Source organism: Monodelphis domestica, chromosome 1 (genome assembly GCF_027887165.1).
Source record: "Monodelphis domestica isolate mMonDom1 chromosome 1, mMonDom1.pri, whole genome shotgun sequence".
In the NCBI taxonomy this organism is placed as follows: domain Eukaryota; kingdom Metazoa; phylum Chordata; class Mammalia; order Didelphimorphia; family Didelphidae; genus Monodelphis; species Monodelphis domestica.
In genome coordinates this window covers 600,701,157-600,727,370 of record NC_077227.1, presented here as the reverse complement: position 1 = coordinate 600,727,370, position 26,214 = coordinate 600,701,157, and the positions used below count along the sequence as shown (strand labels likewise).

The 26,214-nt window shown below is 39.5% G+C and overlaps 1 protein-coding gene across 9 annotated transcripts; it reads left to right on the top strand.

Moving 5' to 3' along the window:
- Positions 1-6,769: 6,769 nt before the first annotated feature.
- On the top strand, positions 6,770-20,625 carry LOC100033206 (zinc finger protein 239). Of its 9 annotated transcripts, none has more exons than XM_016424923.2 (7): positions 6,770-6,999; positions 8,097-8,245; positions 8,339-8,622; positions 9,466-9,554; positions 9,852-10,023; positions 17,105-17,218; positions 17,947-20,625. In XM_016424923.2, exons 4-7 carry the CDS (start codon positions 9,522-9,524, stop codon positions 18,942-18,944), a joined length of 1,317 nt encoding a protein of 438 aa, XP_016280409.1. In that variant the 5' UTR covers positions 6,770-6,999; positions 8,097-8,245; positions 8,339-8,622; positions 9,466-9,521; the 3' UTR covers positions 18,945-20,625. The 9 variants fall into 9 exon arrangements, 8 of the variants coding, with proteins under 8 accessions (XP_016280409.1, XP_016280427.1, XP_016280449.1 ...); XM_007476567.3 differs by having other exon boundaries at positions 6,783-6,999; positions 9,897-10,023; XM_016424941.2 differs by lacking the exon at positions 8,339-8,622.
- The last annotated feature ends 5,589 nt before the right edge of the window (positions 20,626-26,214 follow it).

The window sequence follows — 26,214 nt, the reverse complement described above, 5'->3', positions numbered from 1 at the left end:
TATTTTTAAGGGCAAAATCTCCTCTGTCACCTCCCCTAAGTCCTTACATCTACCAATCACTGTAGATGTTTCTAAAGGACCGCCCATTCTTAGTCCACACCTAAGAAGGTGTGGATTTTTGAGTAATTCGCACCAGGAAAGCTCTGAGTAAGTTTTCCAGTTCTTTGTTCCTTGTAAATTCACAAGTTGCTTGACCTTTATAGGTACTTAGCTTAAGAAAAGTATGGGTTTAAGTACTTTTCATTGTTCAGAAAAGAGTTTGCAACTTTATCTTCCCCTAGGGCAGACCCAAGTAGGTAAAGTAGAATTCTCACATTCCTGCTTTAAGTAGAGTTCACTGCCCAAATGGGGAATGGTCTTAATCCAATCTTATAAAGTAGGGTCTGGGAAATTTTAAGGTTTACAACACCAAGATAAACTCAAAATGACTTGCATATAAAGAAGGAAACTATAAGTAAATTACGTGAACACAGAATAGTATACACATCAGATCTTTCGGAAAGTAAAGATTTTAAGATCAAGCAAGAGTTAGAAAAAATTACAAAATGTAAAATAAATAATTTTAATTACATTAAATTAAAAAGGTTCCATACAAACAAAACAAATGCAACCAAAATTAGAAGGAAAACAACAAATTGGGAAACAATCTTCATAACAAAAACCTCTGACAAAGGTCTAATTACTCAAATTTGCAAAGAGCTAAATCAATTGTACAAAATATCAAGTCATTCTCCAATTGATAAATGGGCAAGGGATATGAATAGGCAATTTTCAGTCAAAGAAATCAAAACTATTAATAAGCACATGAAAAAGTATCCTAAACCTCTTATAATCAGAGAGATGCAAATCAAAACAACTCTGAGGTATCACCTCACATCTAACAGATTGGATAACATGACAGCAAAGGAATATAATGAATGTTGGAGGGGATGTGACAAAGTTGGGACATTAATGTATTGCTGGTGGAGTTGTGAATTGATACAACCATTCTCGAAGGCAATTTGGAACTATGCCTGAAGGGCTTTAAAAGACTGTCTGACCTTTGATCCAGCCATAGCACTGCTGAGTTTGTACCCCCAAAGAGATAACAGAGGAAAAGACATACAAGAATATTCATAGCTGAGCTCTTTGTGGTGGCAAAAATTGGAAAATGAGGGGATGCCCTTTGATTGGGGAATGGCTGAACAAATTGTGGTATATGTTGGTGATGGAATACTATTGTGCTCAAAGGAATAATGAACTGGAGGAGTTCCATGGGAACTGGAACAACCTCCAGGAATGGATACACAATGAAAGGAGCAAAACCAGGAGAAAATTATGCACAGAGACTGATACGCTGCTACAATCAAATGTAATGGACTTCTCTAATAGCAGCAATGCAATGATCCAAGGCAATTCTGAGAGACTTATGAGAAAGAACACTGTCCACATTCAGAGGAAGAACTATGGGAATAGAAACACAGAAGAAAATCACCTGCTTGATCACATGGATTGATGGGGATATGATTGGGGATATAGACTCTAAATGATCACCCTAATGTAAATATCAATAATATGGAAATGGGTCTTGATCAATGACACATGTAAAACCCAGTGGAATTGCACATCAGCTATGGTAGGGGGTTGGAGGAGGGGAGGGAAAGAACATGAATCTTGTAACTTGTAACTATGGAAAAATATTCTAAATTAATTAATTTTAAAATTTCCAAAAGAAAACCCCAAATCAGGCCACAAAGAGTCAGACACAACTGTAAACACCTGAACAACAAAGACATTTGAATTAAGCCTTGAAGGAAACTAAGGAATATAAGGACTTGAGGTAAGACTATTCCAGTCTATGCAAAAGTACAGAGAGAAGAAATCAAATGTCTTCTGGAAAAATAAAAAGACCAATTTGGCTAGACAAAAGAATGTGAAAAGGAAGCAAGACGAAAAAACTCTCCCCTCATAGCAAAGTCAGTGCTACCTCTGAGACAGGATGGATAGCATTCAGCAATCTCTGTCTGGGGGCCGCAAGAATGGAGGGCTTTCTTAATGAAGACCAAGGTTGGTTAGCAAGCTACAGTGTAGGAACTCTAGAGACCTTAGTAAGCATCAACAGACAGCAGATCAGAGTGGTAACACAAATACCTGGACCTGGCAGCCCAAAATCCTGGCCTCTGAAGTCCCTAACACTCTGGCCTAATGACCTGCAAAAGGGACCTGATGATCCAATGTTCTGAATCTTAAAGATGAGGGGTACACAGAAGAGTAGACAGCCTAAACTCAGGAAGTAGAGATCCCCACAAGGGAATCAGAGGAGAGACCAAACAGGACTGACCACTGGCCCTGGTATGAAACACAATTCAGAAGATAAAACTAGAAAGAAGTGTAAGGCAAAAAAAACCCACCACAAGTATTTTTTTTTAAAAAGGATCATAAATCTAATACCATAACAACTGCAAGCAGATTCAAAGGGAAAAAATGGATCTTCTATAAGAACTATATGATTATCTGTATAATAAGGGTCTGGAACATGCAAAGCCTTTTTTGAAGATGGTGGTAGTCCTTGCTTTGCAGTCAAGTGAAAAAGGTTCCTTTCAGCCATATGGTTAAGCAACCAGAACCAGTTATAGAATGTCCACAGGTGGTTTCCAGTCTCTCCTGGGCACTTCCTCACTCTAACCATTCTCCCTAAAACCGTCTTTCATTTATCCTCTACTTAGAGAAGTTGATTTAGCTGAGCAAGCTGGGGGGGGAGGGGCATTTCAAATGTAACAGATCCCTATTACACTACAAAGAAAAGAAGCAAAAGATAAAAAAAACAAAATAAAAACTCTAATGAAAAAAATTTCAAAGAATTAGTAGCTTAAAAGAGAAAGTAATGAATCTTACTTGAGAAATGGACTAGAATAGTACAAACAAATCAATTACTCCATAAGTTTGAAAGAAAAATTAGAACAAAATTTTAAAATTGGAAAAATAGAAGAAAATGTAATATGTAGGATATAAACAATTGACATGGGAAACAAGCTAAAGAGAAAGAATTTAAGATCACTGAACACTGAAAACCTTGATTTTAAAAAAGCCTAGATAGTATAGTTTTAAAATAATAAAGGAAAATTGCCCAGATTTATTAGAACCAAAGGGCAAAGTAACAATAGAATAAATCTACTGGTTACCTCCTAAAAGAAACCAAAATGGAAAAGTCCAAAGAGTGTGATAGCCAAAATCTAGTTTCTACATCAAAGAAAAAATATTGCAAGCATCCAGAAGGAAATAATTTTGGTACCAAGCCATTAGAATCAGGCTCATACAAGACTTAGCAGCTTCTACTAAAACCCAGAGAAAGGTTTGGAATATAAATAAGTAACCTTTTCCACCATAGAATTGTACAAAAATTTAGCCAGCAGCAAATCACCTTTGAGACAAAATACACATAGCCTGCATCACTTCCTATGCTAAGTTTTCTAAACTATTTCTCCCCAAGGCAAGAGGAACAGCTAGCAGTTAGTAATCAAACTGAACTGTGCATTCCTAAAAGCTCTGGGGTCAAGGCCCCTTGTGTATTGTCTTATGAAGAGTGAATCAAACTTTCTTTGTCTATCAATCAGCAATTTTTAAGTTAATCAACCCAAAACTTAAACACCCTACTTAACACTAAGTAAGAGAAGTAATCAGTCACTTAGTAAAGTGAGTGACAATTCTAGAGTCCACTGACCACACCCAGGGCAGTACTAAGCAAATTGAAAGACTGCAATCGGTTCCTGTAAAGTAGAGGAAGGGACAGGAAGTGATGTGGGAAAAGGACTATAAAAAGTCCTGAACTTCCTGTCCAGGGAGCTTCTCCTGGTGACTTGGCTTTTGGAGGTATCTTTGGACTTGACCTTGAACCTTCAACCTTGATTCTTGGACTGTTTCTTGGCGGTCTGCTCCTGGATTTTCTCCTCTGGACTTCAATGTTGGAGGACTTGGCCTTGGGACTTGGCCTTCAGTCTTCTCCTCTGGAGACTCTTTGTCCATGAGCTGGACTAAAAGAGGAGATTCTTTCCCTGGATCCTACATTGGCTTGCTGGGTGAGTTGCTGGCCTTCCTTTCCTGGCTTCTGGAGAGATTGGTTCTAGAGATTCCTGCTTTGACTTTGGAGGCATCTGTATTGGTGGAATTCTAGCTGAGGACACCACTGGACATGGGGAAGCCCCTGCAGGGCTGAGTCTCACTTCACTGGAGAAGGGCTAGTAGACTTGTTAAAACCTGTCTCTTTAGCTACCTTTTTCCATTTTTATTTTCTTCCTCTTTGTAAATAAAACTACTAAAAGTCATTTTTGACTTAAGTTATAATATCTTTAAATTGGTGACCACAATATTACTATAGAATTCTCATATTTAACATTAAAACTGAAATTTATATTTCTAACAGTCTATAGATTACATAAGGCCAATTCTTTTAGATAATTAATGTGTTAATTGTTTTTGTTTCTATATCAAGAGTATACAGCTAAATATATTGATCTGCTTCAGTAGGAAGTGATTCCATTTTCTATACTTCCTATTTATCTCATAGAAAGAGGCTAAGCACTTTACAAATGGTATTTCATTTGACCCTTACAATAAGTTTACAAGTAAGGAGCTATTGATGGGGGTTGGAACTCCTGAGTCAGGCACCAAATGACATCAAAATGGGCTCCAGTTCAGATGCCTACACATATGGAAGGTCAGGGGCATATCAGTCATCAGGGAAATTCCATTTGTTTCCAGCTGTGTAGAGCTACCCAGGGCACCTATCCAACTCTCAAGACCAGTCTAGGGAATGGGGCAGAGGTACCTTGACTTTTTCCTCTATAAAATTCTAAGCTCCACTACTCTCAGATAACTGAAAAGAAGACAAATGCTCCACTTCCACCAGCTCATGCCACATCTCCTCACTAATTCTTATAAAAACTTCATCTGAGATGAACAGAGCTTAAGTGACAAATTCTTTTAAAGCAAGATCAAGCCCTAAGCAACATTATCATGATCTCCATCTTATAGTTGAGGAAACTGAGGCAGAAATTAAGTGACTTGCCCATGGTCATACAGGTAAGAAGTATCTGAGGACAGATTTGAACACGCTACTGAGCCACCTAGATACCCCTCAAATAGAGAATCTGAGTCTATCTTCCCATAAAAAAAAAATGACTTGAACCCTCATTGAGATAGGGTGCATTTGAGCTATGGAGGTCAAAATTTAACCAGGCCTGACTCTGTTTTCCCATCTAAATCACCAAGGATCATTGGAATCTTGTAATCCAAATCTTTCTCCTCATGACTTACTACCACCACTAAGAAATAAACTTGTAGCCTTACCTCCTCATTATATATCCACCAATTAGAGATGTCTTTTGATATTCAGGGGAGGGTTGAGTAATGGGATTTCAGAATTGTATTTAAGTAATCCAAGACTTTATGATTTGTCTGTGATCACTGAGATGTCACTGACCATTAATTTATTGATTACTGCTATAGTCAATTAATTGATTTTTCATACCCAGAACCCCATCTCTCATCATTTTATTTACCACACTACCTAATGTGTTATTTTCCAATGGACTTTAAAATACCAAAATGAATGGTAGGAGAGAAAATTCCAGCTTTCTCATCACCCTCTAATAGAGAAATTAGGATTACATTCCATAAAGCTATTCCCTAACTTGAATGACTTGACAAAGTTGGCAAGCTTGGCTATTTAAAAGCTATTAAGAAGTGATCAATCTTTTGACAACCAATAGCTGCACTTCTAAATCTGAGAGAATTCTTTCACACTGAATAAAGGGATAACAAGGCATGATCTTTGCTCCTTTAACACAATAACATCTTATTTTCTCTGCTCTTTCTGTGATCTTATCAAAAAGACTGGGAGAGAAGTGCATGAATTGTTCAGGGACACCTCTGTCCTCACTACATCTTTGTAATCCCAGAGCCCCACATAATATAGGTTCTTCATAATTGCCTGTTGATTGACTACAAAAGTAAGCACATATACACCTTGGCCTCACATCTCCATAGATTTATGTCCATTCACACAGATGTTTTCCAGATGTTTTCCAGATGAATGCATTCTTCCCAATGGCACTGTGTGCCATTGTGAATATGGGGAGATCTTGTCTTATCACTTATATTGCTATATTTTTAAAAATTAAATGTCTTTTGGTTGGAGCTGTTGCCTTAATAAAAGCAAACCCATCGAAGTGGGATATTGAACTACTGTTTTGAGTGGGGACTGACCCACAGAGTACTTCCAACCTTTGGGGGGGGGGAGGGGCCGCAACAAGGAGCCGGTGTGAAAGTGTGAAGAGGCCCTGGTTGTTAAACATTTTCTCCTGAAGAATTGAAGTATCTGACTTCCTGAGAGCCTCATCTTTTCCAGGTGGGTACACAGGGCTCTGACCTGACACTCCTGAACTAGCAGGACTCGGGGTGCACCACGTGCTTGAGACGCTGACACCCATCTATAGCCCTGCCAGGGCTGCTCCTGCTCTTCTCTTCCTCCCCACACTGCCTGGTGCAGGGAAAGGGATCAGCCCCGTCTGCAGATTCCACCACCCGACTAGTCGAAAAACCAGGGACAAGCCGCTTCTTTTCTCTGGGCCCACAGCTATGTGACAGATCGGATCCCGCACCGCCCCTCCTCGGGAGTAAGGAGGAATGGGACACTTGGAACTACCAAAACTACGGAGAGGTTCCCTCTTCACAGTTGTGGAGTCGGTCGTTAACAGGCAACTACCTGAAAGTATTCACTGCGACTGCGCGGCTGGATATCCAGGACTACATTTCCCAGAGGGCATCGAGAGGCTGTGACTCTTGCGCTCAGACTCAATCTCCCAGAATCCTCCCCCCGAGACTGGTAAGGGTAGTCAGGGCTCAGGAGGCGAAGCTACTCTGGGATTTCTTGGCGTCCTCTTGGGCCGTAACATCTGTAGCCTCATAACTCAGGACCGGACGTGGAGAATAGCAGTGTGTCCGGACCGTATCGGGTCGGAGGTAAAGGCCGGTCTGTGGGAGCGTTCGGGGCCCGAGGGAAGCTGGGTCTGCAGACTCTGGGCAGGTCGGGTGCTAGAGGATCCTCATTTGATACTTCGGGAAACTGAGGCGCAGAGAGGGCAAGAGACTTGCCCCGGGTCGCTCAGTCGGTGACAGAGACGGGAATCTGACGGAGGTCTTCGGTCTCCCAATTCTGGGTTCTCTGCTTCATAGGATGTGATCTCTCCCTCCCTCCCCTTTTCTCATCAGAAGCCCAGCCCTCTGTCACACATGTCATTCCCCTACTCAAGAAGCTTTGGTGGCTCCCCATAGCCCTTGGAACAGAATTCAGATTCCTCAGGGTAGCCTTTTGTGATTTGGCTGTGGACCCAGCCTATCTCTCCAGCATGAGTGCGCATTACCAGTGGCTGGCAAGTGGCCAGTACTGATTTTTATCTTCTATCTGTACCTGGCAAACCCTACAGTTCAGCCTAGGGTGCCAGAGGTTTGGCTTTTTGCTAGAGATAAATACTCCATCCCCCAAGAAGAGATGGGAGGGGGGAGAGAGGGAGAGAGAGACAGAGACAGAGACAGAGCCAGAGAGATCCTAACCCTTAGTTAGTGGTTCCCTTCAAACCTTATATCCTGGCTTTGCAGATACAATTTAGACTTCCAAAAAGATGGATTCTATTCAGGATCCAGATACAGTCTTAGAGATCATTTTCTGTTTTAAACAATTATTGTTTTGGTTTAAGTTATTTTCATTTCTAACTATATCTCCCACCTCCCCTTTCCAACAAACCATCACATGTAAGAAATCCAAAACTAAACAAAAAAAACAGATCAGCAAAACTAACCAATACCCTAAGCTTACAGTGTTCCACGTCCTCTGCAAAGAAAAGAGGGAAGTTCTTTTTTTTTTTCATCTCTTCTCCTGGGCCAAATTGTTGCCACTTTCAGTAGATCTTCAGGGAATTTCAATACCAAGGAGAGAAGAATCTGGGTTTTTCTTGAACCCATCCTTGGATCTCTGTCAGTGATTGAGGGAGGCCTAAAATTTATGTAAAAGCAGTACTGCCACAGCCCTTTCAAGAACATTTCTCCACCATTCTACCCAGGAACTTGGGTGAGAGCATAATATCCAGAGAAAAGTAAGGAAGCAGTGGCTGTGGTAAAAGACTCACCTCAAATGTTGAAGATATGAAAATGATATCTCTTCAAACAAAAACAACCCATGAGTTGGGAAGAACAAAGTAGCTGTGATCAGGTCAGGCCTGCGTCTTGGTCTCACTAAGCATTTTTGAGGTTTCAGCATTGAACTTCTCACATCATCTCCTTTAATATTCTCCTCTCTTTTCAGTTTCCCCATATATAACAAAAAACTCAAAAGGCAAAGATGAGAGAACGATTTCCACTGGCTTATCACATAAAGAACATGTAGATATATTAACACGCATACATATATGTGTATATTCATATGTACCTATATGGGAAGGCCTGTGATGGACAGAACCAGAAGGCTATTACCATTGTCTGGGCATGAATAGATGAGGTGCTTTACCAAGGTGAAAGCAATGCTTTCTGGTTGGTCTGCCTGCTACAAGTCTCCCCACACTCCATGATGTCTTCCATTCAGCCATCAAAGTGAGTTTCCTAAAGTACAAGTCTAATCATATTACCCCACTACTTGCTAAACTCCAGTAGCTTCCTATCACTTCCAGGATCAAATAGAAAATCCTCTGTTTTGTTTCTAAAGCCCTTCATAACCTAACTTCTCAGCACTTTCAGGCTTTACAACTTTCTTCCACCCAGGATCAAAGGCCTTCTTACTATTTCTTGAACTAAACACTCCCTTTCCTGACTCCAGATGTTTTCTCTGGCTAGAATGCTCCTTTCTCATCTCTGCTTCCTGGCTTCCCTGAAGACCCAGATAAAATTTCACCTTTTTTCCCGATCCCTTTTATTTTAGTATCCTTTCCCTATTGATTATTTCCTCTTATATATTGCCCATTTATACAAATAAGTTTCCCTGTTTTCTTTCCCTTTAGATTGTGAGCTTCTCCAGGGCAGGGACTGTGTTACAATTTTCTTTGTTGCCCCAGCATATAACACAGTGCCTCTTGTGTAGTAGGCACTTAATAATGTTAATTACATTATATATCATATATATAATCTATATGACATGACATAAATGTTTATTACATTTTTATATGATATATGATGTGCATGTACTTGACAAATGTTTATTATATTATATGTGTACACATGTTATATGATATATAATGTATGTGCATGTGACAAATGTTTATTACATTATATATGATATATAATGTATATATTTGTTGTATGTAAGTGTTTGTTACATATAAAATATATGCATTATACATAAATATTTATTACATGCTTCATTCAGTTATTTAGATATTTCTAACATAGTAAATCCGAGAGCTCCAAGACTTGATCATTGCCCCTCTTTTTCTTCTCTAGACCTTCATCTTCAGAATTTTGTCTTTTTCCAAGAAAGAACTACCAAAGAGAAAGGAATGGCTACTGTGTCCCTGATAACCAAAGCTCAGGTGAGCTGAGTTTTCATTTCTTTTCAAAATACAATTTCTCCTTCCAGAGTGTGGACACTTTCCCCCTCATCATCATGGAACTTCTCCATCTCTCTGACCTTGTGGATGAAGGACTAAGTATAAAATGAGCCTTGCTTGACCAGTGCTAATCCTCATTGGAGCTTAGTAATAAGCATACTAACATGGAGAAGATACCTTCCTACCTTGGGTCACATGCTTAATTTTCTTTCCTACCATCAGAACCATTCTGTCCATCCCGTCAATCCTTCCAAATGCTCTTATTTTCTCCCTTTCCAGTTAGGTAGAAAAGGTTCTGTGGATGAGCAAAAATGTATGTTTCAGGAATCAGTGACATTCAAGGATGTGGCTGTAAACTTCACCCAGGAGGAATGGGAGCAATTGAATCCTGCTCAGAGGAACCTATATAAGGATGTGATGCTGGAGAACTATCAAAACCTCATCTCACTGGGTAAGGATGGCTTCTTTCTGGGATTCAGACTATAAATTAAGAAAATCCTCCACTCTGCTATATGCTGTAGTAGTAAATGCAGAGCTGTGATTGACTTTATTCATGTTTCACTGTGACGGTGTGTCTTAAGGATAGCCATGTAACAGATACTTATAGGAACTTCTTTGAAACAATGATGGCTGTGTAACTCTGAAGGTGAGTGTGAGGTCCTACTGTTTGTTCTGGGACAAGGTGAAGGGTAGGGTACTGGAGAGGATGAAGACCTTAAGGTCTGAAAACATCAAGAATAAGAACAGAAAGAAGAGCTGCAGGACAGGACCCATGGATTTGGAAGTTATGAACCAAAGGTAAAGAGAAGAGACATGGAGGAAGGAGAAAAATAGCCTCTTGAATTCAGAACTGGAAGGTCAGCAAAGCAAAAGCCTGATCTTCCAGGAATGACTCAAGCAGACAGAAATGGGAACAGAATATCCAATACATCATAAGAGATACCACAGAACTTAAGTCAGGAGCTATGGAGAAAGAAGGTTCTATAGAAAAGTAGGATTTCTTAAATCTAAAGGGAGGGAACCCAAAGTAAAGGTTGTAATAGGATATAGTTTCCATAGAACCTAGACTTCACATAGAGTGGAAACATCCTACTCTAGAAACCAGACTGAGCAGAAACAGAAAGGTAATAAGACCTAGGACTGATAACAAATAGAGTAAGGAAAGCAAAAGCAAGTCTATGAAGAAATAAGTCAAGCGAGAAGGAGGTGGCTAGGCAAGGGCTGGTGTCAGCAGTATAGAGGCTCTGGAGTTGTGAACTGGTAAAAACTGTAGAGCCTCAGAATTATGTACCTGAATTTTGATTCAGGACTTGGGGCAAAGATCTCAGATCTTCTTCAGGCCAAGAAAAAACATTTCTTCTTCTTCTTTTAGGTGAAAATTATGCAGTTAGGTAGCATAGTACTGGAATCTGGACATGGGTTTAAATTTGGCCTCAGATACTTCCTAGCCATGTAACCCAGGGAAAGTCACTTAACTCCCATTGCCTAGCCCTTGCCACTCATCTGTCTTAGAATTTATATTAAGACAGGGGAAGGGTTTTTTTAAATTATATATTTCATAAAATTGAAATTAAAAAGCTTTGTTATTCTATCTTGAGACTGTAACTTCCTTGTCCTCTTCTCCTACAGGTCGAGGGCTCTCACCTAAGATAAGAGTGCACATATCTACTTTCTGGAAAGATAAGCCTGAACCTCCTTCAGAAGTTACCACAACTCCTTCTGGGCTTTTCTATTATATCCTTTTTGGATAGGGAGGCAGCTTAGTATAGGGGAAAGAAGAGTCAAGAGGCCCAAGTTCAAGTCTCACCCTGCTAATCATTAACCATTTGAGCATGAGCAAGTCCCTTCACCTCTCTTATCTGAAGTTTCCCTTTCAATTATGGGGGAAAGAATGATCTCTTGATTCTCTCCAGCTCTCAAATTATTTGATTCACAGAATCTCAGGGATGGAAGCTACTCAGAAGCCACTTAATTTAAACTGCACCCAAACTGAAGGTTCTCTACAGCAGCCACATGATGGGTCACTCAGCTTTTTCATGAAGATCTTTACTAAGGGAGACCCACTGCCTTCCATGTTGTCTTCTTTCAGGAAGTTCTTCTAGGAAGGTTTTTCTTATCTAGAGCCTAAATTCTCTCCTTTGCAACTTCCATCTATTACTTCTAGTTCTCCCCATGGGGCCATGCCCTCTTCCATGTGAAAGCCATTCAAATACTTGAAGCCAGCAATCACACCAATACTCTCCCTTCCCTACCTGATGCTCAAATTTTTTCTCTTTCAGGCAAAAAATTCTGGTTTCCTTTCATCAGCTATATGGTGTGAACTCAAGGCTAACCTACCATTTTCCTAGTTGCCCTCTTCTGGGTGTTCTCCACTTTATCAGTATTTGCCTCAAATTAAAGCTTTCAGATGTGGCCTGACCAGGCCAAAATCTAGCAAGATTCCCACCTCTCTAGCCTCAGACTAGCTTTCATGGTGGCCAGATCACATTGTTGATTCATACTGAGCTTGCAGTCTACTAAACCCTCCATGTCTTTTTTTCAGATGAAAAGCCATGCCTCCTCCATCTTAGACATTGGAAGCCCTGTTTCACAAAGATTTTCTGCTTCTCTTCTCTTACAGAACAAAAGTGTTAATGTCAAAAACTCCAGAGGAAGGGAGACAGATTGCTCATGGAAGGTGAAGGTTGTACGCAACCCTCTACAACTGCTAGTTAATCCTCCAGCTCATAAGTAAGCAGTGCAGTGTCTTGTAGGATACTAGATCCTGCCTCATAAAGAGAGCACTTGGAGCACTTATTTAGTGCATACAGAATGCAGGACTGGGATACTGATGTTGGTGAAGAATTAGAAGAGTTAGACTCTGAAAGAGAAGAAGAGAATAAGTCTGTGTTAGGACTTGGTGTGGCTTAGAGCTGGCACCTTAATCCAATGATATCTGTGAAGCTCCCTTCACAGCAAGGTATGTCAGAAGGTATTCCTTATGGGTTGGACATTGTTCTGAATCCTAGCATCTCTCTGATGCATGAATACTGGCTAGTTACCCAGGGCTGAGATGGAGACCCCAGTCAGGTTTTGTATCTCCAGATGTTCTGAGCTCCTTATAATCTCTCGAAAGAAAAGAAAGTGAGAGGGGCCCACCACAAAGTGCCCTTGGATGCAAGTGGTAAAGTGCTAATGAGTTTGTGCTAGTGGGACCACACTGGGATGAGAGTCACCCAGGAAGGCATTTCCCTCCTTTCTGGGCACATTAGACTGTTTGGCATAGACAGTCTTGAGGAATAATTGTATTAGAGTCAGTTGCTTGTTTTTTTGTAACTGGTAGAGTGGCAGACTTGCCTGAGGAAAAGTATTTGGATGACCTGTCAGGGCTTCTAGAGAAGCTGGAGCCAACCAGGTCATTAAGTGGCGAGTAATTAAGTCTGGAACTCTTGTGGCTGGAGCCTAGCAGGAACAGGTAGGCATTTTAGCAAGGGTGCTGGAGGGCATAACAACAGCCAGTGTTACCAGTATAATAGGCTTGAGTTTATATTTCTTTTTAGAATTCTCCCTAGAATTAGAAGAATTTAGAATTCTATTTAGAATTTATAATTTTAGAATTAGAAAGAAAACTTTCCGTCTTAGTATCAATTTTAAGACTGAAGAGCGGCCAGGGATAGGCAATGGGGGTTAAGTGATTTGCCCAGGGTCACACAGCTATGAAGTGTATGGGGCCATATTTGAACCCAGGTCCTCCTGATTCCAGGCTTGGCACTCTATGTACAATGTTACCTTGCTGCCCTAAGCAAAGAAGGCCCCATTGAGGCCTTCACAATTATTCTAATTAGCATTTACCTAATTATTTGAGCATTTGAATGTGTTTTTGGTATAGAAACCTGAGCCACCCAGCCTATTATTGTTGCTGGGGCATGTGACATCCTGATGAGCAGATTCAAGGGAAACTACCATTAGGGTAATAGGGAGGTCCCCATGGTGTGACCATACTGATCTAATCCAGAGCCATGTTTCTTTTTTTTTTTAAACCTTTACTTTCTGTCTTAGACTCAATACTGTATATCAATTCCAAGGCAGAAGAATGGTAAAGACAAGACAATTAGAGTTAAGTGACTTGCCTAGGGTCACACACTTAGGAAGTATCTGAGGCCACATTGGAACCCAGGACCTCTCATCTCTTGGCCTGGATCTCAATCCACTGAGCCACCTATGTGCCCCAGGGCCATGTTTCTAATGTAATGATCTAGGGTGATTTCAGGCAGAATTACTTCCTTTCCACTTCAAGAAAGGCATGGTCCTAAAATGATTGGGTTAAAAGCAAAGATTTATGCAAGCCAGGAGGCTTCTATTTTAAGAAGAAAGGAGTGGAGAAGAAGCAAGAGACAAACACAGAAGACAAAATGTCCTGGACAGGCTGGTGAATAAACAGGAAGAAAATAGAAAAGGAACCTCTCCAGACAGAGGAGAGAACAAAAGTAAGAAAGAGGGAAAGTAAATAAATACTCTCATAGGAAGTGAAGGGATCACTTAAAAGTCATTGAATGTGAGGAAACTTGGTTAGTTGGAGACGCTGTTTAAATCCTGGGAAAATCACAGCACGTGCATAATATGATGCCAGTTTCCTTTCTGGGACCCAACTCCTCTCTAGGCAGAAAGAATCAGCTAGAGGAAAGACAAAAATGTTCATTGAAGGCAGACAACTGTGGTAGACCTTAGTTGTGAGTTACTCAATGATCTGAAAAGATCTGGCTGGCTCTTCTCTGATAAATGGCCCAGATTCCTCGTTAGAAACTAGCTCGTGGGGGTGTGATATTAATGTTTGGAGTAGTTACTGGGCTAGTGTAGGTAGAAAGTAGAGTTGCAGTTCCAGTATTGGTGAAGGAGGGAAATGAACGAACATTTATTAACCACTTATTATGTAAGTGCTGAGGAAACAAATAGAAAAAAACAAGACAGTCCTGCTTTCAAGGGCCTTACATTCTCATGGGGAAACAGCAGATCTAGGTTTCTGCTGCAGGTCTGATGGAAAGTTCCCATGTTCCTTAAGGTACAGCAGCAAAGCAGATGATAATGAATATTCTTTAATGTCATTTTTGCTGATAATCATATCAACTTCTAAGGTTAAACCATTTGACAATGCCAAGGGCTCTGATGGTAAGAACTTTATTTTCTTTCTTTCTTTCTTTCTTTCTTTCTTTCTTTCTTTCTTTCTTTCTTTCTTTCTTTCTTTCTTTCTTTCTTTCTTTCTTTCTTTCTTTCTTTCTTTCTTTCTTTCTTTCTTTCTTTCTTTCTTTTTTCCTTCCTTCCTTCCTTCCTTCCTTCCTTCCTTCCTTCCTTCCTTCCTTCTTTCTTTCTTTCTTTCTTTCTTTCTTTCTTTCTTTCTTTCTTTCTTTCTTTCTTTCTTTCTTTCTTTCTTTCTTTCTTTCTTTCTTTCTTTCTTTCTTTCTTTCTTTCTTTCTTTCTTTCTTTCTTTCTTTCTTTCTCTCTGTCTCTCTCTCTGTCTCTCTCTCTCTCTCTCTCTCTCTCTCTCTCTCTCTCTTTCTTTCTTTCTTTCTTTCTTACCCTTACCTTCTGTCTTGGAATCAATACTGTGTATTGGCTCCAAGGCAGAAGAGTGGTAAGGACTAGGCAATGGGGGTGAAGTGACTTCCCCAGGGTCACAGCTGGGAAGTGTCTGAGGCCAGATTTGAACCCAGGACCTCCTGTCTCTAGGCCTGACTCTCAATCCACTGAGCCACCCAGCTGCCCCCAGAACTTTATTTTCTAAACAGTTGCCCAGTCACATTTTCACAGGACTTGCTTTCTGGGATGATGGTAAGTAGAGTGCTAGGCTGGAAGCAGGACCAAGATCATGGAGGGTTCTATCACTCCCCAAACTTTGGCTCTGTCCATTTGGGTCTGAGGAGAGGTTGTTGTTTGACTTTCTGGACATGTGCTGCCTCATCTTTCCCTCAGGATGTCAGCTTGATCACCTGTCCCCATGGTTGGCAGTTTGTCAGTAGTTATGATACTTGTTCTAACACTAACTAATAAAGCAAGCCAATTTTTTCCTCTTCTTCATTTGTAAAATAGAGAACAGAGCTTAAATGAGAGGATATGGAAAAATTAGAAAACAATTTGTCTAAAAGTCTTAGGTTTACCAGTGGAATTGTATATTGGCTATGGGGGGAGGGAGGAGAGGAGGGGAGGGAAAGAACATGAATCATGTAACCATGGGAAAATGAAGTTTACAGAGCTGGCTGGAGGGAACAAATCTTTGTAGGGAAAGTAGAGACAGTATGTCTGCACCAGGACTGACTATGTGTTGGGAGGATGAAAGATGTAAGGGATTAATATAGAGGAAAACTATTACCCTGTGGAAATTCTTTGTCAGAATGAATGTGCATATATTGGAGGGGAGGCAGGATAGACAGATAGAGTTAGGCAATGTTAGGGTCATAATGTACCCCTAATACATTGGTACCAGCTTGGGGGTAGGGATGGGGGGGGCTGGAATAAAGAGAACCTAATTAGATATCACATAGTTGAATGTTCTGAGTTTTTTGTAAAGTGATCAAGAGTATGAATGAAAAATTATAAGTGAACAAAAGATTTGAACAGCTTTCACATCAAATGTAAATTATGATCAACCATATAGAAAACATGCCTCAATCACAAATGAATAGAAAAACAGCTCTGAGGTTTTTACAGCAAAAGTAGTAAAGGTAATTTTTTAAAAATCAGAAGTTGGTGTCAGGGGGTTTGGAAAGTCAGAGACAATTATACATTGTTGGTGGAATTGTGAATCAAACCAAGTTTTGGGAAACAACTTAGAATTATTAAAGAAAAACTAATTTTAGTAACTTTTTCTCCTGTAATCCCAAGTTGTTATCCAGAACAGTTTAATTATTGACATCTCCAATAACCAGTGTTTCTGACTTTCCACAGCCTTTCCAAAACTGACTAGGTATTTCCAGTATTGGACATATACCATAGTCAGTGACAGGTGCCATATGAAAACATTCCTAGCAGGAATTTCTGTGCAAAAAAACCCTGAAAATAAAGTGGGTTTCCACTGAATGGGAAATGGTTAAATATACAATGGAATATGAATATAATAGAATATTACTGTATAAGAAATGATAAAAAATGAAGAATTCCTAGAAACTTGGGACAGCTTATATGAGGTGATGAAGAATAAAGAAAGTAGAATCAAGGAAACAGTATATACTCAAAGAGTTCAGTAATGTAAATGAAAATGACATTAAAAGGTAGCTGAATTCAAGTGAACTGCACTGAATATTTTCAGTTCCAAAATTCAGAGAAATATATATCCTTTTTTCTTAGGACTTAGGTAGGAGACCACAGGTGCAAAATGTTGCATGCATTTTCATATGGTTCCTTTTTGAGTGTGATATAAAAGACAACAAAAAATACAATAATTATTTTCAAAGAGGGCCATGTGAAATACTAATAACTTAATGCAAATGAGTCCTGTTCAAGTATCCAAATAGTTCTTTGTCCATGAGAAACAGCTGTTTTATTTTCTTCTACACAAACAGGGCTCCCTATATCTAAACCAGATGTGATTTTCAAATTGGAACAGGGGAAAGAACCATGGATCCTTAATCTACAGGAAGCCAGAGAAAGAGAGGTGCCAAGAAATTTCTCTCCAGGTGGGTAAGAATTAGTTCCATGAATTCAATGGGACAAAACCACAATGGTTTAATAGGAGAAAGCTCTCTTCTAACTTTTGAGATAAAAGAAAGATGGGAGTCTCACCTACCATTGTCTTTTTTTCATATATATCTTTACCCACTAGCCAGTTCTTTTTTCCTCATGCTTTCTAGAGACTACCCCTCCCTTACTGAAAGTTCATTTTCCCTGATTACATTCTCTTTCTTATTAATTTGCTCTTCCTTTTCATCACTATCCCCTTCCACTTAACACAACACTCTAGTGACCCTTACCATACACTTGGATAGGCTCTCATACTGAGGATCTCTTTATTTGATGATCTAGCCACCTTCCCCCTCCTTCTATACCCTTTTCACTTCTCATCCCTCACTTTTTAGCCTCTTACCAGATTACAAAACTGTTTTGTTGGTTGTTGTTGTTGTTTTTTAACCTTTACCTTCCTTCTTAAAATAAATACCTTGTATTGGTTCCAAGGCAGAAAAACTAGGCAATGAGGGTGCCCAAGGTCACATTTGAACCCAGGGCCTCCCTTCTAGGCCTGGCCCCTAAATCCACTGAACCACCTACCTATCCATTTTGAGATATTATAATACCATTGATACCTAGTGGGCATTATTTTTTGTTTCATTATTTTCTTTCCAAAATAGCATTTTCTTTTCTTATAGCACAGAGAATAGATTACATTTTTTTTTCTTCTTGGTTCCAGGCTGGGAAAGTAGGTCTGAAATCCAACAGTCACCTCAACATGAGAACATTTCTGAAGAATCAGAATCACCAGGGACATTAGTTCCTCTAAATCCTACATTTGGAGAAATTCATATATCTGAGGGTAGATTGGAGAAACATCAGAAAAACTCTGAACAGGAAAAATGGAAGAAATCCCTTTCCTTTGAGAATACTTTCAAGCAATTATCAATAAATCTCACCGAAAGCCCTAGTAAAGAAACAGATCTTGAATGTAAAGAATGTGGAAAAAAATTCTTTGACCGCCCATCCCTTACTCGACATCTGAGGACTCATAAGGGAGAGAAACGTTATAAATGTAACAAATGTGGAAAGGCCTTCTCTAAACATTCATCTCTTACTGAACATGATAGACTTCATACCGGAGAAAAGCCCTACGAGTGTGATGAATGTGGAAAGGCATTTAGCCTGAAAAGTAACCTAACTCGACATCAGCTAACACATACTGGAGAAAAGCCCTATGAATGTGATGAATGTGGAAAGGCCTTCAGCCGGAGAAGTGGACTTATGAGGCATCACATGACTCATACAGGAGAAAGTCCCTATAAATGTTATGAATGTGGGAAAGCCTTTTTTAACCCTTCATCTCTTACTGAACATGAGAGAATTCATACTGGAGAAAAGCCCTATGAATGTGATGAATGTGGGAAAGCTTTCTCTAACCAGTCATCCCTTACTGTACATAAGAGAATTCATACTGGAGAAAAACCCTATGAATGTGATGAATGTGGGAAAGCTTTCTCTATACATTCATCCCTTACTGTACATCAGAGAATTCACACTGGAGAAAAACCTTATGAATGTGATGAGTGTGGGAAAGCCTTCTTTGACTGTTCATCTCTTATTAGGCATCAACGAACTCATACTGGAGAGAAACCCTATTTGTGTAGTGTGTGTGGGAAAGTTTTCAGTAGCAAATCATCTGTCATTCAACATCAGCGACGTTATGCCAGAGAATAATTTAGGAATATAATAATTTGAGGAAAATTTCCATCAGACCTGTTACTTTGTTGACTAAAAAATCAAAGTGGGAAAAGAGGCCCCCCATAGAAATTGTAAAATGGTTTTATCTTAAACAGATGGGTGGGAGAATGAGAAATGGGCACTTATTAAATGCCTACTTTGTATCAGGCACTGTGCTAAGCACTTTATCAATCTCTTATTTGATCCTCACAACAACCCAGGGAAGTAGGTGCTGTTATGATTCCCATTTTACAGTTGAGGAAACTAAGGCAGACATTAAGTGACTTCTACAGGGTCTACACTGCTGATAAATACCTGAGACTGGATCTGAACTCAGTCTTCCTGACACTGGGCCCAACACTATCCACTGTGCCAGTTCACTAACATTGCCCTACACAATCCTACTGCTATAATTCAATTTCTCTCTTTTCTAGTCAAACTCCTTTTTCTATGCATATTATGTTGTGATTTTGACCCAAGGAACCCCAAATACAAGATAGTCTCTGAGACTTCCTCCTCAAGAAAACCCCTTGGTCTGCCAAACTCTCTTATAAACCTGTAACCTATAGTGAGCACAAATACTCAAAAGAAGACCTTTAGGAAAATGAAGGAATGACCAGTCAAAAGAAAACATTTCCTCAATTTCCCCCTACAAAACATCAATTTTTTTTTAAAACTTCCAAAATTATTAGGACCATCAGAAGCCCTGAAAACAGCAGTTTTCCAAATAAATCAGTATGCTCTCCCAGCATATGGTACAATAACTTTCTAGTAGATAAATAATTTCAAGTGAAATGGAATCCTCAAAATAATCAGTTGGAGAAAATTTTCAACTCCAAAAAAATTCTGGGAGACAAAACATAAATTTGATTTAAAAAAAAATTAAAGATGAATCAAAGCAAAAAGCAATCTAGATTTTTTTTCAAAGAAAGGAAGCAATGGGGGGGATCTAATTTCTGATGAGTCTGACATGAAATGTGCAAGCGTCATAGATTTTGAGCAAGAAGAGACATTAGAATTACTTAGTCCAATTCCCTTTTACAGATTAGAAAACTCCGGTCCAGAGAGGAAATAATAAGTTGAGAGTAGAAAAGAATATAAATAGTCAGCTTAAAAGTGAGGAAGAAATAGCCACCTGAAAAAATTCTTCAAATGCTCAAGAAAATTAGGTAAATGAGAATTAAAATGAAAATTACTTTGAAATACAACCTTAAAACCATTTTATTGTCAGTAACTAAAATCCAATGATGCAGGGGCTTTGAAGAGACAGACAATTACACTGCTGTGAATTGGTATAAACCATTTTTGAAAGTATGTATGCTAAAGAACTTCAAGCTCATGCTGTAGGCGATTTTGTTAAAGAAACCAGGGATATGAAACATGGAGAAGAAAAGACTTAATGGAACTGTGTAATTACAATTTGAACCCTAGAACTACAACTTCCAGCATCCCATATTCCATCTCATGTTATGTGCTAACATAGAGAGGATATAAATTTTGTGTAGCCCCGCCTTTCTCTCTTCCTGTGAAACCGTTTGGTGGAGGTAGTGTGAGGTGAACTGGCAGGAGAACTAACTCATGTGGTCTTATTTTTGTTAGATATCTAGGTTTTTATACTTCTGTTTCCTTTTTATTCCTTCTACTTCAAGTGGTTATTAATAAACTTTATAAAATTTCATACTTGGAGTATTGGAAATTAATTTAAATCTTACATTTTTGGTGATATAACATCTGGAATTTAGAACCTTTTCTCCTTTTTAAGTGAATAGAGAAAAAAACCTCATTTCTCTCCTACTGTGGCCTTTTTGCTCCCCCTTTTCCCCCAAGGGACTTAAGCTGCTACTGCTATTGCTGTTGCTACTGTTACTACTGTTGCTTGCTGCTGCTGCTGTGAGCCTGCCAATGTGTCTCTTGAACACACAAGTCAAGAGTCCTTGTGAGCCGCTTTTTAGGGCTGGTAAATCCCTCTTTCCCTTACATTGCTAATAACTGAGTGTTTGCTCCTGCCCATAAGTACTGCAGGTTCCCCCTGCACGGAAGGTGAGAGGCTAAGTAGCTGGTCCCCTGCTGGTCTGGCTACCCCCCCCCCCCCCGCCCCCATTTGGTAGCTTGGTATTGGAATGAATTTTTAGCCTAACAGCACAGTGTGGACACTTCCTGGCACCATTTATCTCCCAGGATGATTTTAAACTAACCCATCGGGCCTTTCACACTCCTGGCTGTGAGAGTGGTGAGAAAGATTTTGCTTTTTCTTCTAGCTAAAGCTTTTTAGCTGCCCTTCATTTTTAAAAAACTAAGAGGGACGTGTCTAAGAATGGTATTTAAAATCATGACAACAATGAGGAAACAGGTTTTCTTCAATTTGAAAAAGCTTGTCTTTCCCGAGAATTTTACTGAGTTTGAACTGTTCAACACTTCAGAATGGTTTTCTTTAGCACTGTTCCTGGGAGGGCTCTTATTCATAGCATATTTTCTCCTCAAGAAAAATCAACCCAAGGTTACTTTGATTAAACTACAGACTCAAATAAATAGCATTGAGAAACACTTAAGTAATTTTAAAATTCAGAAGGAAGATCCCCCTCCATTCAATCCTGCCCAGTCCATGCCTCGAGCTGATTTCCTCTTGCCTCATTTTGTTCAGCTTTTGGAAGCCCATGGCCTAACCTCCTCCCGCCTTGGTTGATATCTCCATCTGTCTCACCTGTCCCCTCCCCTTTCCATAACCCAATCCCTACCCTTTCCTTTCACCACTTCCATCCCAGCCAGATCTCTTTTGCCTTGTCTCTTCCTTTTCTTCCCCTGTCCCAGCCTCTCCTTCTTCTACCCAACCCATCTCCTCCCCTGCCCTTCCCCCCAAACCCCACTCCTATTCCTCCCACCTTGCCTCCCCATCTCCAGACCAACCCCTCCCTCTTAGCTCACCTACTCCTCCCCCTTCCCTCACCTGCTCCATAGCAACCCAAACATCCAATCAAGAGGAATAAATTGCAAATAATTTAGTTAAATTCCTATTCCTCTTAAAAGAAGCACCCACATTCAATAAAACTGGAGATATGGTACCCTTAAGACCCTATACACCCTTCACACACACACCCCCAGCTATTGAGAGATTCAAGCAAAATAGCGCTTCCTTTGAAGATGAGCCTATTGTAAATATTAAAAAGCTCAAAAATGTCTGTTGAACATATAATCCTACATGGCAAGACATGGAAATTTTACCCCAAGCCTTCTTGACAGAAAGAGAGAAAAATAAAATAATCTCCTTTATTAATGAGGCCAAAGGAAGGAGAGCAGATCATTGGATCATGTGAGGACCCTAAATGGAATTTGAATACAGAGGAAGGTTAGTTAAAATTATGCCAGGCTAGAGAGGCATTATTTACAAAAATGAAAGCTTGCTCTGATAGGTCTGATACATGGGCAAAATTAAAAAATATTAGACAAAAACAACAGGAAAATCCCTCCCAGTTTATGGATAGACTAATTGAGCTGGGAGGTAGATATATAGATTTGGATCTGTCCAGAGAAAGGGATGTTAGACAGATACGTAGATTCATTAAAAATTGTTGTAAAGTGGTTAGAAACTATTTTAAGACTAGCTACCCAATTTGGGACGCTATGGATGTGGAGGAACTGAGGAGGGCAGTCTCTGTTTATAAAGGCCATGAACATAAAGATGAAGAGAACAATGACTTAGTGGAGGTCTTAAGGAAAGAAAAAAAATTTTTTTAAGGAAATTAAAAAAGAAAAAGAAAATCATGGAGTGGCCATAGCCCCTTTGCAGGAGTCCACAAATCAATCATTAATATGTTACTTCTGTGGAAAAAGGGGTCGTGTAATGATGATCTATAAGAAGTAGAACCAGGAAAATAGAAATAATAACAATTACAGAAATAATACTATAATAAAATAATAAATAATAAAGACAAATGATAATACAAACCAAAATACCAAACAACAATATATCCAATGTGGGGCTCATCCACAAAATGCCCCGTAGCATGGGAGATGCCAGAAAAATCTTTTTTGATTTTTTCGGGGCAAGGATCTTTTTTGAAGGTGTACAGTTATGGGGGTAAGAGCCCTGGAATCAGAGAGTGAAACATTTTATTTCCCAGACCCTAATGTTTTAATGCCAATTGTCTCTATTCTCACCCCCCATAGTGATGAACCTCATGTAACCCTGAAAATTGGAAACACATGATGATTGCCTCTTAAACACTGAAGCATCCAGATCAGTATTGATGAGTAAACCTGATTCTGAATGAGATTCTATTAGCTTGCTAAATGTAGTGGGGGGTATAAGGAATACCCCTGAAAGTCCCAAAGCTTTTACCTCAAATGGTGTCTGTTGGACCCTTATCAGTAGAACATTTTTTCCTTCTAATGCCTAACCCCCCTATAAATTTGCTAATGAGAGATCTTTTATGCAAGTTTATAGTCACAGTAACTTACTCTCCAGAAGTCACTAGAATTGCTTGAGGAATCCCTAACTTTATTCCTTGTACTTCTTTCAGACAATCAGGAGATGAAGGAGCCTCCACCTTTGAAATCCCAGCTGATATACCCAAATCTCTCTGGGCCAAATTATCTTCCAATGTTGGCCTAATTAAATCAGCTGTTCCTATTCAAAACAAAATAAAAGGGGATCCACCTTCTTCCATTCCTTAGTATCTTCTATCAAAAGAGGCAATTGAGGGAATTGCACAGTTCCATGCACATCTGAATACAAGACATCCATCCTAGCTATAAAAAAAAACAAAATTAGACCCTGATGGGAAAATTGTCTATTGATTTGTCCAGGATTTAATGGCTGTAAAAAATCATGTCATTAAGAGACATCCTGTGGTTCCCAGCCCAGCCACAATTATCTCCTCTATTCCCAGCAAAGAAAAATATTTTACTGTGGTAGACCTCTATTCAGCTTTCTTCTCAATCCCTATTCATAAGAATTCCAGGAATATATTTGCCTTCACCTGGAAAGGTTCTAAGTAGTCATGGTCTCGATTACCACAAGGGTTCATGGAAAGTTCTGACCTGTTTTCACAGATTTTAAGACAAGATTCGAACAGTATTAGGTTTAAGGAGAGCTGTTTGATACAGTTTGTGGATGATTTGCTCTTGGCCTCACCAAATGCCACAATATTCCAGCAAGATAGCAAACATCTCCTTTTAGAACCACATAAAAGAGGCCACAAGATCTCTAAGGCAAAGGTTTAGTGGTGTCTCCTCAAAGTGGAATATTTAGGGTTCTTTTTAACTACTGGTGCCCTTTCCATTTTCCTTAAGTGCATTGAGGATATTAAAAAATTGAGTGCACTCTCCACTAAGAAACTGTTGAGGGCAATTCTTTGGAGCAACAAGGTTCTGTAGGTAGTGGATCCTGTGCTATGGGGAAATCACCAACCCTCTTATTGCTCTGACAAAAGATTTGGTCCCTGAACCACTTAAATTAGAGACAGAACACCTGTCAGCTCATTAAAATTAAAATAATCTAACCTGTCTGCCCTTGCTCTAGGCATCCCATATTACAACAAATCATTTACTTTATATGTACATGAACAGAGAGGGGTAGCTTTAGGTGTTTTAACTCAACCTTTAGGACCTTTTCAGCATCCAGTTGCTTCTTATTCAGCCCAGCTGGACCCAGTAGCTTCCAGAGCACCACCATGTCTTAAAGGGGTAGCTGCCACAGATTTATTGGAAACTAAATCTGCTGATTTAGTCTTGGGATGACTGTTAACCATAATGTTCCCAAATGAAGTAGAAGCATCATTGCTAAGACATAGTACACAGGCATTTTATGATCAGAGACTTGCTAGGTATGAGGTAACTTTGTTAGGTAATGAGAATATTACCTTAAAATGTTGTACAGTTCTAAATCCTGCACCTTGTTTTCTGATTTACCAGTCTCAGGAGAACCACTGCACAGTTGTGAATCTTTAGTGTCCATGGCTAAAAAGTCTTGAGACAATCTCCTGGACACTCCTTTAGATAATCCAGACTTAGTCTTATTCACTGACGGTTCTTCTTTCATGAGGGATGGCATATGCTATACTGGAGCTGCTGTAGCCACAGAATTTGCCACTCCATGGTCAGCTTCATTGTCCTCAAATATAAGTGTTCAAGGTGCAGAACTGATAGCTCTGAAGCATGTCTGTATAACTTCCAAAGATAAGAAGGCAACAATTTATATAGACTCTAGATATGCCTTCAGAATATGTCATTTAGTGGGTATGCTATAGCTTCAAAGGAGATTTTAAACATCAGCTGGAAAATGTATAGCAAATGCAGAAATTATTAATGAAGTTCTTTCTGCTCTTCAGCTCCCTGAAGCCCTAGCTGTAGTCCATTGCCCTACCCATACAGGTGTCACTGACACTGTTTCTAGGGGAAATGACCAGGCAGATACTACTGCAAAGCTAGAAGCCTTAGAAAAACCCGAGCTAAGTTTAACATTGGCAACTATTAATGACTTAAATTTATCCCTTTCTTATAATGAAAAGGAAGTAGAAAAATGGAAATAAAAATTTAAATGGAGTATAGATGTCCTCTGAAGGAAAACTCTTGCTCCCTAGAAGTTTTTATCAACAAATTTGCCAATCTATTCACAAAAATGGTCACTTTGGTACCCAGGACATTGTGGAATCCATTAAAAGATTATTGATAGCCCCTGGAATAATTGCCATAGCCTATAAAGTGTGTACAGCCTGCCCTACATGCCAAGCATTCAATCAACACACCTCTTGTGGCAAAGCTTTTGGTGGACATCCTCTGACTTACACACATTTTTTAAAAATTTAATTTAATTTATTTTTTTTTGGAAAATTTTATTTAGTCAATTTACAACATTATTCCTTGGTTAAAAGAATCATATTCTATTCCTCCCCCTCTTCCCCCTCCCTTCCTGTAGGTGATGCACAATTCCACTGGGTATTAAATGTGTCCTTGATCAGAACCCATTTCCATGCTGTTGATGTTTGCATTAGGATGATCTTTAGGGTCTACATCCCCAATTGTATCCCCCTCAACCCATGTAATCAAGCAGTTATTTTTCTTCAGTGTTTCTAATCCCATAATTTTTCCTCTGAATGTGGATAGTGTTCTTTCTCATAGATCCCTCCAAGTTGTTCAGGATCACTGCATTGCCACTAGTGGAGAAGTCCATTACATTTGGTTGTACCATAGTGTATCAGTCTCTGTGTACAATGTTCTCCTGCTTCTGCTACTTTTGCTCTGCATCACTTCCTGGAGGTTGTTCCAGTTT